Consider the following 16,192-nt stretch of genomic DNA (forward strand, 5'->3'; position numbering starts at 1 on the left):
TTATACATTATTAGTTTACACATAAATAATTAATATTTCAAAGTGAATAAAAAAATTATGCGTTAATTAAGAATAATAGTAAGCTAATTCCTACATAAAATATATTTAAAGTTTTACTAAACTGGAATTTTTCGTGTAGTCTTGTAACCCTTGGGCCTTTTAAAAGTTCCAATACTTGAATTGATGAACTGAGGTACTTTATTAAAACATTAGTGAAAATAATGTATCTTAAAAAGTGCTATGAAATTTGGAGCATTCTTCACTGGCCGATAAACCCCTACTGAAACGAAAGATTAATGTAGTTCTTTCATTTGAATCTTAAGGGATGTTTAAGAATAAATAATTTAAATTCACCTAAAGCTGTCCCAATTTTAGATTCTGTATTCCAATTTGTTCTGAAACTGATAAAAAATATATAATCTATTTACGAAATATTTTACTTAAAGGAATATTAAGGTGTCATTCCTCGTGTTTGTGTGTCGTTCAGTGATTCTTTCAAAACTAAGCAAATTATTATGAGAATTTCGTGAGTTGTTGTTCATTTGAAGTAATGAAGAAAGAAAGATTCTCTAGGAGGACGTAATTTTGGTATATCGTATTAAATAAAATATAGATATGGAGCATAATATAAGTAACCACTAAAAGTAATGAAACCATCCGCAGGCCTACGTAATCATCTTTTAAAAAAGGGTGGGCCTATGTTGATACCTAATGAAATATGTTATTGTTTTAACATCCTCGAAGGAAGACTCAAAGTATGTTGGACCAAGGTATATAAACTCTGGAGCTCTACACAATCTACATCATTTAAGAGCTAAGATCAAAATAGACATCATCCAAAATGAAGACCTTCCTTTGTGTAAGTATTTTGCTCTGTGTTGTTGTTGTTTTTTTGGTTTCTTTATAGACAATTACCTTTTCCTAGGTTGTTGCCGTAATTCTCGTCGCTTCTGTATCCGCCAAACCAGAGCCTGAAGCCAATGCGGATCCCAGTTATGGTTACGGGCATTATGGATACTATAGACCTTATGGACACCACGGATACCATAGTGGCTATCACCATGGATATCCTTATGCATATGGATATCGTCATCATCATTTAGGAAAGCGTGAGGCTGAACCTACTGCTGATCCAGGATACGGTTACGTCTCTCACCAACACTATGGATACCCTGCCTACTATCGTCCTCATAGCTATGGTCATTACTACGGTGCTCACTATGCCCGTCCCTACGGCTACGGGCATTACTACTAGTAGATACTATATTATTGAATATACATCACTCATATGAGACCACCATACAAACAAAAAACATCGCTAGGATTGACAAAATACCCAAGAACCAGGTCTCATGAGGGATTCTATTATTTTTATCTTGGTATAAAAATATATATACATTATATAATGAAAACAAACTAAGTAATGAATTGAAATGCCTTATTTTTTTTACACTTATATTTTCAAAAGCCATTTTTTTGTGTGTATATTAATATAAATATTTTTTTTTTCATTTTTAACTTTATGTGTGTGGTTTTTTTTTTTTTTTTCTAATTTTTGAAATAAAGAACCATGAACACATATTAGAATCTCTTATTATAATAATGAGGTAAAGTTGGTAATTCTTAATCATCAGTATCAATCTTTTGATTAATATTATCTGATTTTATGCTGCGAGGATTCTGCTTTGTTTTTGTAAATATTGCATACAACATATTCATTATTTAAATTCACTGACATGACGTACAGATCATTATTATCTATGTTTTTGTTTTTTAAAGAGCGTTAATTAAGGAGATGTGACTGTGGTAAGACGCAATTCATTATGAAATGATCTTGGTTATCATACAAGTTGTTACAATACAGGGTGAGGACTCAAAAGTTAGAATCCTCTTCGAAGCCATCTAGCCTCATTTATAAAAATCGGACAATTTTCTACTTGGTGCCGTTTGAAAGTACTATCAAAAAGCTAAGCGTTGATGTTTGTTTGGTTTTTGTGCAATCAAAAGTGTCTTATCAATAAGCAAAACAGCAGATGGTGTGCGATCTACTCCGCGCATTTGTTTATCTCCGACAAAAAGATCTTCACACTGGACGCTGTTCTGAAGAAGAGTAATGATTGCTTCTTGGCTGAATCAAGAACTCAGGTTGAGGGAACACGGACGTCTATTACCTATGTTACCATGGTTGAGGAGCACGTTCTCTAGGAACAACTATGTGTTTACCCCTAACGGCACCCCGGTACACACGTCCATGAAGGTGCAGCATTTATATAGGGAGAAAATCGCTGCCTTCTACCCGGTAGACATCTGGTCTTTGTCCACACCCGACGTGAACAACCTGGCTTTGCTTCTTGGAGGGAAGACAAAAAAAACATCTCACCCAATTGTCATTGCCCTAAAGGCCATGATCACAGATCATCAAGGCCAGCTGTCCTTCTGTTCGTCCCCGTATTGAAGACATCAATCAGAGTGGAGGGACATATTGAATAAATAGTGTGGAAAATTGTTGAATCACCAACTTTTACTTCAAAAGTTTAGCATAAAATAGCACAAAATAAAAATATGTATAATTGAAAACGGCTTTAGCAATTCTTGAGTCCTCACCTTGTATTAGGGTTGTGTTAATCCTTAATATGGAAGCTTAAAATTGGTCTTGAATCCTATTAAGTGTCCTGGAAATAAGACCCCCTACATGGAGTCAATTTCACAAATATAAGTGAATTTATTGTAATATATCTTCAAGTCTATTACACCTTAGACATAGGTAAAGAGGGATGTGTGTAAAAGGTTCTCAAGAAAAAATGGCAGTATCATACTAGAAAAGGAAAAAGAAAAATTCACCGAAAGAGCCTATAACTTTTTTTATGGTTCTCATAACTTGCCTTAATACATTGGAAGTATGGATTCACAGTCCTAGAGATACAACTTCGGGAATTTGAGTCCTTTAGGTGACTATGTAATGCTGCCTGTTTAGATCTCTTTGGACAATAAAGAAGGTTTATGAAGAGACAAAGACTGATTTTTCGCACCACAACCAACCGCCTCCTCCTCTCACACATCCTGGATCATCATGAAGTGAAAAACACTGTTCTTGTCTAATATCATTAAAATGATTGTTCGTCAATCCATAAGTAAGGGGAGATTTAAGTGTTTATCACTTCTTCCATTGGAACCGCTGTCGTTTTTGTTTATTTTTCTTTTATTTTGATATATTTTATGGCTGTAATAGGTATTATAACAGTTTAAAAGATTTTCCCCATTTTTTCTACTTAGACACTTTTTTGTTCTTTTTTTTCTACTTACCTTTTTCCCTTGATATTTTTTCTCTTGCCATTTTATATACTAAAATCCTATAAAAATAAAACTTAGAATAGCATTTATAAAAGGAAAAACAGTTGATGCATAAGTCGTGCTGTTTTAATATATCCGTCTAAAAGAAGAATTTTCGACTATATTTGTTGTAAATTGATTTAAAATGCATAATAAAATAAATATATATGAAATTAAATATAAATATGATATTTTCACTACACTAATGCTATTTTAAATGTCGAATTTTCTACTCTCCAAAATCATAAAATAAGGGTCTTAATTCAAGTGTCCAAATGTATCGCTCCTGCCTTCTCCCTGCACCCTCACAAAATATATATATATATATCTCTAGTAAAGGTGGAGTTTACAGGGAGGTAGGAAGGAAGTTCAAGGCCCTGATCCTCGATATTTATTATATCAACATGGTACTTGGAAAATTGCCTCTGGAAGATTTTCCTGAGAATATTGCCATGGAGGAAAAAACACATTATAAATTACCTTAATATTATTTATGACACATATCTTAGCATATTTCATTATTCCATTCCCCAAGGGAGTACCTTCAAGTATGAGTAATATTATTGCAGTGTAAGAGGATGAGGGGGGAAGCGAATAATTAGTTAGGGGCCTCTTAAAATATGGTTGAATACTCTCTGCCTCGGATTGGCCAGTGTCCCAGGGATAAAGTACGATTGTTATATATATATATATTCACTTATTTCATATACATTAAACAAATCTAATTGTAATATTATTATATTTAAAAAAAAATAATTCCCAGTTATTAATTTAAAGAAGTAAAAATATTTTATGGGAGAGAGAAAAATGAAAAAGAAAATGGAGAAACAGGAGGGGGAGAAGGCGTACAAACATAACCTTGATATCAAATATTTAACATATTCCATCTCTCACTCGCTCCTACCGACTATTCAAAAGCGCTCTAAAAGTACTCCATGACTATGTCTGCTGATTCCTAAAGTGGATAATATTGTAGAGAAAAACGCGTGCAAGGAGAAGGGGAGGAAAAAGACATATGGTATCATTGTTTAAAATACTGAAGTGATTATCATCTGCCTGCTTTATTATGATTTTTGAGGGTATAACAAATGTATTTATTAGCAAAATGTTTAATAAAGATATACTACGTATAATTGACTTCGACGTTTTTTATCCGTTACAGTAGATTTGAAAACGTCACACTCCATGAAATTGTAATTCATTATGAACCTTATTCTCAGAATAATAGCTAATGAAACGACAAAGTGGAGTATTTCGAAATATATTTGAAGTTCCAAATTTAAAAAGAAGGCTTCAATTAAATATAATCTACATAATAAAAAATGTACCATCATACATTTATGTTAAATATACATAATTAAACAATTGGAATCATATAACCAGTAACAATAAATTATATATACAGAATATTCAAATAATAGATTGACCTAAATATTTTCTTGTTCTGACATCGGAATCCAGTTAAATATGGCATAACTTTAGGTTGCAAGACACAAGCGAGACGTGGAGTTTAATCAAAAAGATAATCACCCCTCTTCTTCATGTGGAAGTTGCTATATACAATTGTACACAGGATAGATATATCTCTACCGGTGAGATCTCCATAATTATTAATAAGAAAGTAAATGTCAAAATCATAAAATTAGACAATAAATATACTAATAAAAAAAATGTTATAATTAAATCCATCGTAAAGATTAAGAGCAAAAGCTAATTATGTAGTAATGTCCGGCGATATTACTCTTTCTTAAGAGCATCAAAAAATATTTCCCCCCCCCCCCTTATTTATGCTCATATAACAACATACTAATTATTGCTAATTATAATGCTACACCCAATGTAACTATCCCCGTTGTTGTTATTATTTAAGTAGTTGTTTTTGCCTTTTATGAGTTTTCTGAACACCATTTCTTGGAGCCTATCAACCATAGCTAACCCTTAAGTGATAAAAAAGTAATATTTATTGACTATGTAATATTGGAAAACCTAATGATCATACCCAAGTCTTTAAGAGAAGAAACTAATGTCAGACAAACTAGTTGCAATCCATCCAAAGCTACTACCCCCGTTGTTGTGACCATTTAAGTTGTTGTTTTTACCATTTCATTAGTTGTGTATCATAATCCTTGATATGTTTAGCTAAAATAGAATCATATTTTATGGTTAGATTTAAAAAAAAATTGAATACTTAATGTGAGATAGTACAAAATTCAAAGTTCCATTTCGATATTCGTAAATACTTTTTACTGATAACTTGATCGTCATTTGGTGTGGATGACTCAAAACATTTTTATATGTATTTCTATAAATGACATCAGTACCAACATCCTCCATTAATTTAATGATGGTTCCTCGGGAAGGGATAGGTTTACCCGTATATTTCTCCATAAATTTTTTGAACGTAGATGATTAGCAATGGATAAGGTTATCTTACATGCAATAAATATCTTTGTGAGATCAGAGTTAAAGTCTGACTTGATGTATTCATCATTAACTTGATTTTTTAGATGAATATCCATGCTCTTGATATGAGATGAGGATAATGAGGGGCGTGTAATTCTAGACAGGGGACTAAAGGCACATTTATATCGACAAATCCGACAAACCATCTGTTTCTCATCCGGTAAGTGTTTTCCAAATTCCTGGGACTCCATTTTCATAAATCCAGACAGAAGGCGACGTTATTTTAGGCATTTTATTCAGTTTTCCATCGACTATCAGCATCTAATATTATATTAATATTGAATAATAAAGGCGGGAATGATAAAGTTCATCATAGAAGAAGATGCATTTTATTTAATCAATGATTACATAAGCATTTCTTCTCTTCTCCTCGCACGCTTTTCTATTCTTACCAAAATTATCACCCTTACAGTGATTCCTCATCCAACAGAGCACTAACATACATACTATCCCTGTATAGTTGATAATATTGTAGAGAAAAACGCGTGCGAGGAGAAGGGGGGAAAGACATATGGTATCATTGTTTAAAATACTGATGTGATTATCAGTGATAATCACATCAGTATTTATCAGATGCCTGCTTTATTATGATTTTTGAGGGTATAATGAAAGTATTTGTTTAATAAAGATATACTACGTATAATTGACTTAGACGATTTTTATCCGTTACAGTAGATTTGAAAACGTCACACTCCATGAAATTGTAATTCATTATGAACCATATTCTTAGAATAATAACTAATGAAACGACAAAGTAGAGTATTTCGAAGTACACCAGTAGTTCCAAATTTAAAAAGAAGACTTAAATTAAATATAATCTACATACTAAAAAATTAACCATCTTACATTTATGTTAAATATACAAAATTCAACAATTGTAATCATATAACTAATAATAACAATAAATTATAAATACAGAATATTGAAATAATAGATTGACCTAAATATTTTCTTGTTCTGATATCGGAATCCAGTTAAATATGGCATAACTTTAGGTTGCAAGACACAAGCGAGACGTGGAGTTTAATCAAAAAGATAATCACCCTCTTCTTCATGTGGAAGTTGCTATATACAATTGTGCACAGGATAGATATATCTCTACTGATGAGATCTCCATAATTATTAATAAGAAAGTAAATGTCAAAGTCATAAAATTAGACAATAAATATACTAATCAAAAAATGTTAGAATTAAATCCATCGTAAAGATTAAGAGCAAAAGCTAATTATGTAGTAATGTCCGGCGTTATTACTCCTTATTAAGAGCATCAAAAAATATTTCCACCCCCCTTATTTATGCTCATATAACAACATATCATGAAGGATACACACAATTACTAATTATAATGCTACACCCAATGCTACTACCCACGTTGTTGTGACCATTTAAGCAGTTGTTTTTGCCTTTTAAGAGTTTTCTGAGCACCATTTCTTGGAGCTTATCACCCATAGCTAATCCTAAAAAAGTAATAATTATTGACTATGTAATATTATATTATTATATATATGTACCCAAGTCTTTAAGTGAAAAAGCGAATGTCAGACAAACTATTTGCGAACCATCCAAATGCTACAACCCCGTTGTTTTGACCATTTAAGCACTTTTTTTTACCATTTAATGAGTTGTGTATCATAATTCTTGATATCTTTAGCTAAAATAGAATCGTATTTTATGGTTAGATTTATAAAAAATTGAATACTTACTGTTAGATATTACAAAATTCAGAGTTCCATTTCGAAATTAGTAAATATTTTATACTTTTTACTGATAACTGGATCGTAATTTGGTGTAGATGACTCAAGACATCCTGAAAATTATCTCAACTTCACAATTTACAATGGGGGTATTTCTATAAATTACATCATTACCAACATCCTCCATTAATTTAATGATGGTTCCTCGGGAAGGGAAGAATTTACCCGTGTATTTCTCCCTAAATTTTTTGAACGTAGATGATTAGCAATGGATAAGGGTATATACATGCAATAAGCATCTTTGTGAGATCAAAGTTAAAGTCTGACTTGATGTATTCATCGCTAACTTGATTTAATAAATGAATATCCATGCTCTTGATATGAGATGAGGATAATGAGTGCCGTGTAATTCTAGACAGGGACTAAAGGCACATTTATATCGACAAATCCGACAAGGCATCTGTTTCTCATCCGGTAAGTATTTTCCAAATTCCTGGGCCTCCATTTTCATAAATCCAGACAGAAGGCGACGTTATTTTAGGCCTTTTATTCAGTTATCTATCGACTATCAGCATCTAATATTGTAACTAATATTGAATAATAAAGGCAGGAATGATAACGTTCTTGATTGATAGAAGAAGATGTATATTTTTTAATCAATGATGCCATGCGTATTTATTTATTTCTCCTCGCACGCTTTTCTATTCTTACCAAAATTATTACCCTTGACTATTATCAGTATTACTACATAATGTAAAATGATGAAAGAAGGCGAAAAATAAAAAAAATATAAAGGAGGAGAAGCGAGCGGGTCGTAAACAAGACTTTTCATAAACTTCTAATTTTTAGTACAAAGGTCTTGGCTAAACCTGCCTTTTCAAGGGCAACTCCGAATCCTCAAAGTTTTTTAATATGTCTATTTACTGGGATATATAATTCCTTGGACTTTCGCAATTATCAACTCCATTTTAAAAGCATTATGGTGTTTGGGGGATGTTGCAATAAGCCAGTCAGAAGGGCTCATGACCACATTATAAGCTCCAAGAGTCATACACTCCACCATACGGATAAGGGGAGTATTTTTGGGCAGTAAAAGAGAAGATGGAAAGACGATCCCAGCTCCGATTTACACCAATGGGACCAGCGCTCTTCGCCACTAACCTTTGATTTGTTGGTATATAAAGAGGTTGTGGCAATTCTATATCGCAACCATTTTTGGTGTGAGTCCGTGAATGGGTTCCTCATAATTACTAAAGGGGTCCGGCTGTGCCAGATTCATATTGATTCCAAGTCTCATCAATTTTCTCTCTCCGATTTGTGTTGGGCCCTTGTGTTCCTGGCCCTTCCTCAAGCCTAAGCGGATATCTTTATTTTCTAGATTCCCTAAAGCTATGTACATAGGGACAGGGGGCCTCTGTTTAGTCACATCACATTTTGTTGCAAGGCATGTCTTACTGGCACTCAATCACAATATATCGTTTTTAATTTTGACTTCCCCCAGGACCCGAAACTGACCAACTGAGGTAATATTATATTCATTGAGGTACTCGTCCCTACTACTGATCCTGCCATTAAAGTTGGTGGTATCATTATTCCCCAGTAGAGGAAGGACCACATTCAATATCGAGTTCCAAGATGGTACCATTTCTTTCCAATATCGTCCACATTTTTTTATTGTTTTTAATAGTTCCAACGTACCCATGGCAATCCACTCAGAAAACAACGCCCCGTATCTTTCAAACACCCGTTTTTTATGTGCATCGCCCAAAAATCTTCATTTGGAAATATCTTTTTAATCCAGAAGAACTTCAAGGACTTCCACAGTGTTTTAATACAAGGGGACCCACGGCCCCAATCCGGAACGGAAGCTTCTACTCTGGTTTGTGAAATATGTGGTTTTGAGTTACCTCATACTAGACCATCTTTAATCATGATTGTTTTTTGGTTTATTTCACTGGAAAAGGGTTTATATCTTAATAAATGGAAGATCCTGGGAAGTATATTCATAGGCCATGCTTTCAGCCTTTCGTATCGAGTAAAAGGGATGTTCATATAAATTAAAACTCTCCTTTGTAGTGATTCAATAATGTTTAACTAATTTATTTTCGTAGCTTCCAAAGAATCTGCTGCACCCCAACGCCAAGTAGAATAGCTGATCGAGTGATGTCTAGTTCAAAGAAAGAAACTCTCTATTCACGATCACAATTTGTGATAATTTGTTTCTTTACAAGATTTGTTGAGAGACCCAAGATATCTTTGAAATTATTAATGGTCTCGAACGAGGCTTTGATGGACTGTACGATTTCTTCTTCTAATCTTGTCAGAAATAAGGTAAGGTCGCCAGCATAGATTACCGACTTTAACAGACAGTTTTTGATATGCAGACCTTTGATTGCATTGTTTAGCATTATTTTATTCCACAAACCGTTAATACCGATTATGAACAATCTCCTGGTCTGGCACCTCTGTGTATTGCAAATTGAAAATTTGCTCCTGTAATATCAACTCTCGACGATGCATGTCGTAGAATAGCCGATATCATATCTACGAATTTATCTGGAAGTCCATTTATGTACAATTGTTGGATTATATACTTATGAAATAAACTGTCCAAAGCTTTTTCAAAATCTATTACGAGTGTTGCAAATTTTGTATTACCTGACAAACAGTGGTCCATTGAATCTTGTATTGATCGCGGAATATCTAGCTAATATCTGCCCGACATGAAACCTTTCTGATCAGGAGAGATGATGTGTGGCCAAACATAATGTATTCTTCTATTTAAAATGCCTGTAAGAATCTTGAATTATGTATTCAATAGACATTGGACGGTAATTATTAATGTCTTTACTAATTTTTTTTTTTTTTTTTGACCAACGTCAAAATTCCTTCGTCCATGAAATCGGGGCAAATCCCTTGGTGAAAATGTCCTTAAAGACCTCTTACAATATCTGAGTCATTTGTAAATCAAAAGTATTAAAAAAACTCGAAAGGAAGTCCAGAAGGACCAAGAGATTTATATTTATTTTTTTGTAATTTTTAATGAATTTTAGGATCTCACCTTGGTTTATGAGCAAGTCTATATTTTTAAATATATCCTCATTTACTGAACTAACATCGCAATCTCTTTCAGTCCTTACTGGTAACGATAATTCGGATAGGAGGGATTTCCACTTGGTGGGGTCTTTGACAATTCACCAGAAGTAGAAAAAGTCGTCAGTGGTACAGTCGGGGAAAGCATACAGCTGGGGGTAGAAACTACATACTTCCTTTGATATCTCAGCAGGATCTGAGAAATCTCACCAGAGGTCAACCTTAAGGAGGATAATTTTTTCCCCTCAGCAAATTTTATGAAGGATACCTTCCCCTTTATATTAAGGTCCATTATTTTCCTTCTTAATCTAATCATGGTTCCTTTACTTTCGTGTTCGGGTATGTCCTCCAACTTTGAGTCTGTATCTAGGCATCCGTCAACCATTTTTTCTAACCATATCCTCACTCTTTTCCTTTCTAAGGCAGCTTCTCTACTACGTCAGATAAATGGGGTTTTTTTTTTGCACTTAACTCAATTTTTTAACGTTTCCGTCGGTGAAACACTTCCAGAATCTAACTTTAATTTATTTTCCCTTATAGTTTTAGATATTTCCTCGCTAGCTTCCCTGGAGTCCAGGAGCAATACATTTAGTTTCCAGAATAAGCTTCTTGGTTTACATGGGTTCCGGAATGCAGAAATTAATGGACAATGATCAAAGATGAATGAAGGAGGCAGAACATAGAATTCTTACAAAAGATTAGACACTCGAAGAATAGCAAGAATGTAATCCGGTAGGCCATGACTCTCCATACCTAACTTTGTTCTTCTTTTAAGTGTCATTTTAGGGAGTGTTTTGTTTGATATTAGACCTAAATCACACAGGTTTTTTCCCCTGATTACCTAAAGTGCAATTGTTAAAAACCACTACCAATTCATCCAATATATCTAAGAAGCCCCTCTTACACCATAAACTAGTTCAATGCCTCCGTTTGGCTGGGGTCCAGGAAGTAGTATGCGATAGTTAAAACCCACCGTCAAAGCATCACATACATCCAAGGAACCCTTCAAATATCAAATAAAAGTTCCTAACCCTGTGGTTGCGCAGGTTATATGAGGGTTCCCCTGGATCCTTATTAACCACCACCAAGGCATCACATGCATCCAATTTATAAAATATAGATATTTGTTCTAACAAAATTATAATAATTAAAATTTTGCGTAAAAACACAGAAGAAATGAGGATTTCAACTTGTAAACCGGAAGATAAAACAATTTTTTGGTATTTGAGGTTTTTTTTTTTTATGTATTGATGAATTGACGGTTGTTTTTCAGGATCCAGCACTAAAATTTGGCATTTGGTGTTATAGATAGTAGACTAGCTCAGAAATGAACTTTTTGATCCGTAACTCGATCCAAATTTGTTTTTTGAGGCCTTAAAGATAAAAAAATTAGCATTTAGATGCAAATTTGATTAGTGAAATCTCGTTAACCAAAGTAATTATAAGCAAGGGTTTTATCTTAATTTTTGTTTTTTAACAATTAAGGTTTTTTTTTTTAAACTTTAGAGCCGAAAATCCATGGAGTTAAGATCATTAGTGTGATCTATACAAATCCCAACTTCTGTTGTATAGTATTTGATTATATTTTCATATAAAACGGGATGACAGAGGAAACCTTTTTTTTTAACTATATGTATAAAGTTATCATTTTTATAAGACCCAGAATTGGCTAACAAACAACTTTGAGGATTGCGTGATACAATCAATGTAACAACGTGATGTATCTCGAAAACATCATCCTTTTTTCTAAGTTTTTGTTTTAAGTTTCTGATATCATAGGGAAAAGAAGAAAAGATATACCAACCTATTTTATAAATAAAAAATGAACAGTTGGATATAATGACACAATTAGCTAACCGCAAGTTAACTTTGGCCTTATTTTTCTTTCTCGTTTTGGAAGAGGAAAGGTTAAGAGATAGAATGAAAAGGAAGATTCCTAACATGAACAATTAACTTTTGTATAAACAAAGCCTCCTATTTTTAAAGGGAGTATCAAAGTACAGAGAGTAATGAAAATGAGTTTTGTCTTTTGGAAAGTACGAAAAAATGACAGCAAGATGCTTAACCCTACATAGTAAACCTCATTTTTTAGATAGTTAGTGTATTGGGGTAAAAGTTTACCCCAAAAATAAAATAGATTTTGTTGCATTACTATTGGTAGTACCCGTTATTGCCCGGAGTATTCAAGCATATCTCTTCTATAAAATCATCATTGTTACTTTTCATTTTTCATGAATACACTCCCACGTAACTACTCAATAGTTTTGAAAAAAAAATAATAAAAAAATCCATTAACATTACAACGAAATTGAACTTTTTTTTTGTTAATGACTAGACATCTCAGGAATATACTAAAAAGTAGTTATGGAACATTTCCAAAAAAAATATCGATGCTCAATCCGATGCGATCCTAGTAAAAATTAACAATACCGTTACTTTGATATTTTAAATATTAGTTAAAAAATACAATTTTGCTATCAGGGTCGTCCACAAGATTATATTTTGAAAAGTCAAATTCCTACAAAATGAAATTTTTAGAAAAAAGAAAAACAAAATTTCAAATATTACATTTTTTTACAAAAATTTTAAATATGCAACTTGATATGCAGATATTTTTCAAACATCTGCAATTATTCACAAAAAATTATTATTACTATTTTTTTAAATTTCAAATACCCATGCCTATTCTCAAAAAAAAAAAAATTGAAAAAAAAATTTCTATTTATCCACAACTGCTTATAAAAAATATAATTTTTTGGAAAAAAATTTCTAAAAGTTATATTTCTAATATATAATATATAAATTCAAACATTACATTTTTCGGAGAAAATTTTTATAAATACACAAAATTATTTAGAAAAGAATTTCAATTATTATCAAATATTAAATTTTCTTGTAACAAGCAAAAATTCCTTAATTTTTGGAAATACCAGTAATAGATAATGATCGCAATCGCAAATTAAACATTATTTTCCTGATGCTGAGCCCAGAAAAAAACACCAGATTCTTCGATTCCCGATTCAGATTAATCATCCATCACTACAAAAGTGTTGCACGATGATAAAATGTTATTTAAAAGGAATTAAGAATAGACTTATCAAGTTTGGGGTATCGAAATTTTTTTACTTCACTATCAAAAGGTAAAGCAAAGTTAATAGAAATACAAGATTATACCGTAACGCCTGCACGACTTATGTTTGACTTCCACCAAACTTTTCATATTGACGTCATAGTAGATGAGTGGTTGTGTGTTTTGTCAAAATTGGTTCTTCCCCAGCAGTCAGTACTATATATCAAATTGTAAATTATAGTAATTTTGACGTCATAGACTATGAGAGGTTGTGTGTTTTGTTAAAATCTTTCTATCTTGCCCAGTAGTCGGTACAATGCATCAGATTGAAAAATATAGAATGCCCGATTACATGATGGTCTAACCTTGTATTTCTATTAACCTTGGGGTAAAGTAGGGTGAAACGAGCCTTGATTCTGTTATTAACCAATAAAAAACATTCCATAATGTAAATATTATGAATATTTGAAAAAAAAAAGGATTTGACTAAGGGATATGATAAGAATTGCAATTACAATTATCATTCACATTTTTGGACCCTTGATAAGTTTGTTACTAAGCAAATTCAATATGCAATTCTACCAAATGAAAAAAAAAAAAAATGGTTACGTATTGTATGGATTATATTTTAAGAGTATCATTGTGATGTTTGTGATAAAAAAGCAGATAATTCCCGTAGCTTAATTCTGCTTTATAGTTTATAATATTTTGTTAAAGTATATACTTACACATAACTTCGAAGGAATAATTTAATGTTTAATGTCCTTTAATTGGTCAGATTGGAGTTGCATCGATTAATTATAAGTAAACATGATAGCAGTGACGTTGTAAGCCTCTGTTCTGGCGAGAGGGGGTAGGACTCAAGGCCCCTAAAAGTTTGAAGCTCCTCCCCCAAAAAATATAAATGTATCTTATATATTTATAATAAACCAATTTATATAAGTGATTGTATTACGGTGTTGATATTATTTGGGGGTAAACCCCCAAAAAATCTGCATGAAAGTATTTTAACTATTCAATATAGGCAAGTAATTTTCTTTGAAGTCCATATATATAGTGATGAAAATTCTGTGTACAATAGGAATTTTAAAAAGAAAAAGAAACCGAAAATCAACATGGAAACCCTTAAAATTTGAAGAATAATGCTCATGACCTTTCATTAGATCATCTACCATCAGCTCTGACAAGGGAGGATGGAGAAAAGGATATAAACAAGGACATTTGCAAGAATTAATCCAATGTCGATACCCAATTCTATTCTGAGTCTAAGAATGACTTACAATTATAACTCCACAACAAATCCTCAGGGTTACCCTCCTCTTTTATGAGCACACACGAATATTCAATCAAGTTTTGAATATAATTGAATCTATTTAAGAAAGGATATTCACTACTCAGGAATTAAATAATAGTGACAACTGCTAAGGAAAAAAAAATATTCTTCAGATTACCAATTCCAAAAAACGGTCCAGCTAAAAAATTCACCGGATTTACAACACTTTCCCTATACATTAAGTATATTACCTTCTCTAAGACCAGCCGACTATCGAACCTACGCACAATGAATTCAATAGAATAATTTCTACCCGAACACTGTTCATTGACCTACGTCGATCCGTTGTAAATATTATACATTCAGAGCAGTCCAGCATCTATGGACAGACACTCTAATATGTTAGGAGCGGCCATAGTCGTGACCATGAGTTTTCATTGCAAGTTGAGTAGCTTGAGATGATGGTACTTGTATTTTTTATTTATTCCTAAAAAAAATTATTACCAAAATATACATATATATATATTTATATATACCTCAAAATTTGATATTCTTGTTTATAGAAAAATAATTTATCATACAATTATGTTATTATCGTACCCCTGCGTAGTGTCAAGTCTGAGGGAACATACAAAATAAACAATCGTTAAGTAAGAATTAAAGTGGGTGAACACTAGTGTTGTGTGGGTCCTTAATTAAGACTGAGGACTGCAGCTCAATACAGTCTTGATCTGTTTCAGTTCAGTTCTGTATATCAGTCCAAGAAGTCTGTCCTTGATGACGTCTCTCAACTTTTTTTCTTTTTTAATCCGATTTAGTACTGATAGTCCGAAGGACATACGGTACAAATACTGAACCAAATAAATAAGGACGGAGATAATCTAGTTACCACATCTATCATGCGTGTACGATAAATCTTTTTCTCAATACATTTACGATTCTCCCTTTCAAAATGAAGCAGTTCTCTGGTTAAAAATGTTTCTTGTTTCGGGAGAGAAAATAAACTTGAATAATTTTCGTGCGTCAAAATGTAATTTATAATGGCTTTTTCACCCTTACAAATATGAAATATTATAAATCAAAAAACTTATTTCAGGGATGTCTTGACTTTTTTAATTTTTTCGAAAAAAAATTAAAAAATCCATAGCTATTTAAAAAAAATTTCAAAACATATATTTTTGAAAAAAAAATTCAAATATTAAATTTTTGTAAAAATATTTCAAAAATCGATATCTATTCACAAAAAATCTACAATTGCACACAAAAATT

General features: G+C 32.3%; 1 protein-coding gene across 1 annotated transcript; it reads left to right on the top strand.

Moving 5' to 3' along the window:
* Positions 1 to 719: 719 nt before the first annotated feature.
* Positions 720 to 1,579, top strand: LOC121116777 (uncharacterized). The gene is made up of 2 exons (XM_040711063.2): positions 720 to 859; positions 926 to 1,579. The coding sequence occupies exons 1-2, from the start codon at positions 842 to 844 to the stop codon at positions 1,253 to 1,255; spliced, it is 348 nt and encodes a 115-aa protein (XP_040566997.1). The 5' UTR covers positions 720 to 841; the 3' UTR covers positions 1,256 to 1,579.
* The last annotated feature ends 14,613 nt before the right edge of the window (positions 1,580 to 16,192 follow it).

This window comes from Lepeophtheirus salmonis, chromosome 4 (genome assembly GCF_016086655.4).
Source record: "Lepeophtheirus salmonis chromosome 4, UVic_Lsal_1.4, whole genome shotgun sequence".
Classification (NCBI taxonomy): Eukaryota; Metazoa; Arthropoda; class Copepoda; order Siphonostomatoida; family Caligidae; genus Lepeophtheirus; species Lepeophtheirus salmonis.